The 4,965-nt window shown below is 57.0% G+C and overlaps 1 protein-coding gene across 1 annotated transcript; it reads left to right on the forward strand.

The window, feature by feature from the left end:
* Window positions 1–1,642: 1,642 nt before the first annotated feature.
* LOC103800272 (hepatocyte nuclear factor 1-beta-like) lies at window positions 1,643–2,586 on the forward strand (the record flags this gene model as incomplete). The annotated part of the gene is made up of 3 exons (XM_009072645.1): window positions 1,643–1,775; window positions 1,883–2,074; window positions 2,468–2,586. Coding segments are annotated over 3 exons (444 nt in total), but the record flags the coding sequence as incomplete, so codon positions are not given.
* Window positions 2,587–4,965: the final 2,379 nt, after the last annotated feature.

Here is a 4,965-nt window from a genome sequence, read left to right on the forward strand (position 1 = left end):
ACACTGACCCTGCAGAGCCAACTGTCCCCTGCCAAGCCGAGGGGACATTGCAGCACTGAAACCTCAGCCCTCCCACACGGTCCCTCCCCAGCACACCCATCTCGCCCCAGGGTGTGTTGAGCCTCATAACCCTCAGCCTTGAAGCCATAAAATGAGTCAGGGATAAAGGTGGTGGCAGCAGCAGCAGCAGCACATGCCCAGGGTGGGGGTCCCTGAGGATGATGTGATGCTGAGCTCAGTGGCTTCCAGCACCCTCCTGCCAGCTCCTGGGACAGGAGACCCCCAGACAGGGCTGGGCAGCGTGGGAGAAGGAAAGGGAGCAGATGAACCTGGGAAAAGCCACTTGGTAAAGCAGAGCAGGCGCTGGTGTGCAGCAAACAGCCCTGCTGAGCTATCCCTGCAGCACAGACACTGCTCAGTGCCATCAGGGACTGCACAGGACCACGGCAGCACATGGCTCTGCCAGCTTATCTCCCATCTCTAGGCAGGACTAGCTAGTGCTTGCAAGTGATTTAATAGAAATATGCTGTAGGCTGTGGTTTCTAGTAAGTAAACATGTGCCTTAATGCCCCACATGAAACTAAGAGCTGCCAAGGAAGTTGCTGCATCTTTCAGGAAACAGCATTACTGAGGCTCCAGAAATCTTTGGTGGTTCATTTTCATGCTCCAGAGCTGTGCTAGTGCCAGAGGGTCTTCCCTGAGGGGGGACAGTGTCTGGAGGGTCTTTTCCAGTCACGCAGAGTCCAGGTGCAGTGCTCTGGGGCTAAACACCCCGTGCAGGGATCCTGGGCTGCAGGCGAGCAGCGTGCGCTGCCCTGAGCTGTTTGACTTGTGCAGCCGAGTGTGGTGTAACCCGGCCTTGAAGGGACTTTGAAAGTGGAAAATACCGGATCAGGAAATATGAGTCACTCCCGGGCTTTGGAATTTATTGATGGATTTGTTTCAATTGCAGTGGGGCTATCTCCAGCTCACATGTGCAAAATAAACAAGGTGCTCGGAACTGGTGTCCACAAATGTCACCCTAGGAGTTGCAGGAGTGGCTCTGAGTCGAGATCGAGGGGGATTAGGAGAAGGGGCAGCAATTAAAGGAATAAGGCACTTAGCACTGTGAGCGCCGGGGACCACTTCCAGTCCTCAGAGCACATGTGCCTTGGTGTGTCTGATCCCTAAATTCTGGCCCAAACTCCTGGGCACTGGCTCCGGCCGAGCGTGCCTGCCCCGTCTCACGAGTGTCCAGCACGTCTGCCAAAGTGGTGGCTGAGATCAGTACCACGAGGCCATTTTTACCTCCTCTCTGTCGTTTTTCCTTCACCTTCTCGAGTTTATATGTCCCACTTTCCCCTACAAGCATGATGGCTAGAAGTTAATGAGTGTTGAGAGTCCTCATCTGTCCCCCAGGGCTGGAGCTTGGACTTGGGGGACAAAACAGCAAAAGGCTCGGGATGTGCCATGTCCCAGCGCCATGCTCCAGTGGAGCTGGAAGCCAGTGCCAGCAAAGTCCTTCCCTGCTGCTGCTTTGCTGTTTATTAACACAGAGTTGAGGTGCCACAACCAGGGTCTGCACCCTGGGGTGGTGGGGGCTTTGCTGCTCCCTGCCCTGGGCCTTGCTCTGACAGTGCTGTCCTGCCTTGCTCCCTGGCAGATCTCCGTTTCGGGGGGTGGGCTGCCCCCCGTGAGCACCCTGACCAACATCCACAGCTTGTCACACCACAACCCGCAGCAGTCCCAGAACCTCATCATGACGCCGCTCTCGGGAGTCATGGCCATCGCACAGAGTAAGTCACCCCAGCTCACCTCTGTGCTCCCTCCTGCTCTGGGCATGGGGAACCCTGCCTGCTCCTGCTGGCACTGAGCTCCCTGCCCTGCTCTCTGCCCCCTCCAGGTCTGAACACCTCGCAGGCGCAGAGTGTGCCCGTTATCAACAGCGTTGCTGGCAGCTTGGCAGCTCTACAGCCGGTCCAGTTCTCCCAGCAGCTGCACAGCCCACACCAGCAGCCTCTGATGCAGCAGTCACCTGGCCATATGACACAGCAGCCCTTCATGGCCACTGTGACCCAGCTGCAGAACTCACACAGTAAGTGTCAAGCTCCCAAAAATCAGCTTGTTGCTCTCCTGCTCTCCCTGCCCAAGCTGCCATCCTTGGCTGCTGCCCCTCTCCCATGGGTACCAGCCCACGGGATGCTTGGGGTGGGATGGCCACATCCCACCTCATCCTCTCCTTCCCACGTGTCCAGCCACATCCCTTCAGTCCCCACTGCTTTCCCTGGGTGAGGTGCTACCTGAGAACACAGTAGCTTGGAAGCAACAATTGGTTCTTCCCAAGACTTGTTTTATCTCTTCCATGTCTCCTCAATGCCCATTCCTGCCCAGCATCCCACGACCTGCCATAGCACTGCGCTTGGCTGCTCTGCCCTGGTGTGAGGGCTGTGGGTGGCTTTCCCCTGACTTGTCTCCCTCCTCTCTGCAGTGTATGCACACAAACAGGAGCCTCCCCAGTATTCCCACACCTCACGCTTCCCCTCGGCGATGGTGGTGACGGATACCAGCAGCATCAGCACACTCACCAACATGTCTTCCAGTAAGCAGGTAATGACCCGCTGAGGGGGCACAGGGTGCTTTTCCCCCTCTGGATATGGAGCTGGAGGTGGGAGTAGCAGAGACAAGCCCTCGAGTGCTGAGAATTCCAGCCCCTTCAGGGCTCCTAAACATCTGCTTGAAGGTAGCATGATGGGGGTTTGGGTGATTTTGTCTAACACTTGGTGGTACCAGTTGGGCTGTGCTCATCTCTGAGGCAACTCCATCACAGTGGGAGCAGTGGGGTACAAATTGGGCTGAGCAGGTTGGACCAAGCAGGCTCTGCTGCCTGTGCCCAGGAGGATCCACCCTGGTTGGAGCTGAGTGGAGGAACAGGACTCTGATGCGCCCCAGCTTCCCCCAGCCCATAAACCTTTATCATCTGCCCAGTGCAGGTGTAAGACCAGACTTATCCTGGTTCAAATCAGGTGTGTGAGGCTTTCCTGAGACAATAGTCCCTTTCTGAGAGCCAGCTCTGGGGACTGTGGGAAATGTGTGGCCCTTATTGATCGCTAGATAAATAAGAGAGAGCCTTGAACTTGTATTCAGATAAACTTTCCTACCGAGGTTTGACAGGGGACAGGGGAAAAAATGTCTGCAATGACCACAGAGTAAATACAGTGTGGGATTGCTCTGAGATCCCCTGTGGGATCACTGTGAGACCCCCACTGGGGGCAAAGGCTGGGACTGGGGCTGCACAGGGGGATGTAGGAGTGGGGCTGTCTGGGGGTTTGGGATGCTTGGGAAGGGTCATGCAGACCCATCCCCCGGGGGTGCTGCTCGCTGAGGTGCTGGGGGTGCCCTGTCTGGGGCAGGAGGCAGTCAGGCACGGCCACCCCTCGGAGCACCATTTCCTCCGTGCGGCTTTATCGGCACATCTGCTGCGCGCTCAGCCCGAACTGCCCCTGATTAATCGTGTTCTCCTGCCTTTGATGCAGGGCTGGCTGCAGGGAGCCCTGGGCACACAGGAAATGTCCTGGCAGCAGATAGCTCCCGCCCGCCCCCTCTGCCCCGATCACCCTACCCTGACGTGGTGCTGCTCAGGGTCGTGGGGGTCCTCTGGTTTTGTCTCTGCATCGTGGTTGTGCACTTTAATTAGAGCTGGAGGAGGTCTCATGGCTCAGGAGATGGGAGATGGGCCCAGGAGATCTCCTGCAGCAGAGACACCCCCAACATTACCCCCCATACGTGATAAATAAGCTCATGCTGCTCCTGTAAGCACCAGGGCAGGATCTGTCCCCTGTCCACCCCAGCGAAGCCTCCCAGCCCCTCAGGCCTCTCTTCCTACCAACCAGCTAAAGCTGGAGAAATCTGTCTTTGGATATTGATTTCTTTCTCAGTGGTCACTGGTTTCATTAGCAAGGGGTGAATGAAGTGTGACAGACGCAGCATTGGGGCCCCGTAAATGCTGCTCACCCCCCAAATGCCTGAGTGGTTTTGGTGATTTGGGTTTCTGTGGCTGACTGGGCTATCCCTTGGCTCTTTCATGCTTTGCCTTGGCATAAGCGCTGCTGGGCACAAGGGTTCCTGGCAGGGACAGGCTACTGAGGTGGCCAAAGAGAGCAGGAGAGTCACTCAGATCCCCAGGGAGCTGCAGTTTTTGGAGTGCAGTTTGCAAGGCAAGGGCTCTGCTCACCCCCCAGCTTTCCCCTCACATGCTGTGGATTGCTTATCAGATGTTGTTATTTAGACCTGGAAGGGACAAATACCTCCTGGTTTCTCTGACAACGCTTGAGGCTGAGCCACCATGTTTATTACGTTGGCAAACACCTGATAGCCACGGCTTGTCCCTAATGGCATGTCCTGGGAGGCTCCTGGCGTCTCCTTATCTCCACCTTACGATGTTTGCTGTGTGCTCCAGCCCACAAGGTCACCCCTGCCTTTGGCCCCCCACCCACTGCTGAGCGGGGGTCTCAGGTGGGGATGGACCCCAGGTGGGGGATGGACCTCAGGTGGGGGATCCACCCCAGGTGGGGGATCCACCCCAGGGGATGGAGAAGGGGCTGCTGCAGTGGGGTGGATGCAGCAGTGGGAGCTGCTCAGCTCCTTCCCAAAGGTGAGAGCATTTCTGGGGGACAGCAGTGAGCCCCCAGCCCTGCTCCCACACTCAGCCTCACACCTGGCTGCTCTTGGCAGCACTGCCAGGCTCTGTGGCTCAGTTAGGGTCGGACTCAATGATCTTTGAGGTCTCTTCCAACCAGGTTGATTCTATGATTCTATGATCTCTGCAACAGCCTGGGCACAAGCAGGTCCTTTTTTCAGTAAGATGATTTGTGGGAGGGGGTGGCAATAGCTGGCTCAGAAAGTGTTTTCTCACTGCCTCCCCCTCGGGGGTGCTGGGGAGGGCTCAGGGCTCGTGTGGCACCCCCGAGGTGCAGGAGGTGATGCCTC

This window comes from Acanthisitta chloris, unplaced genomic scaffold (assembly GCF_000695815.1).
Source record: "Acanthisitta chloris isolate BGI_N310 unplaced genomic scaffold, ASM69581v1 scaffold15934, whole genome shotgun sequence".
In the NCBI taxonomy this organism is placed as follows: Eukaryota; Metazoa; Chordata; class Aves; order Passeriformes; family Acanthisittidae; genus Acanthisitta; species Acanthisitta chloris.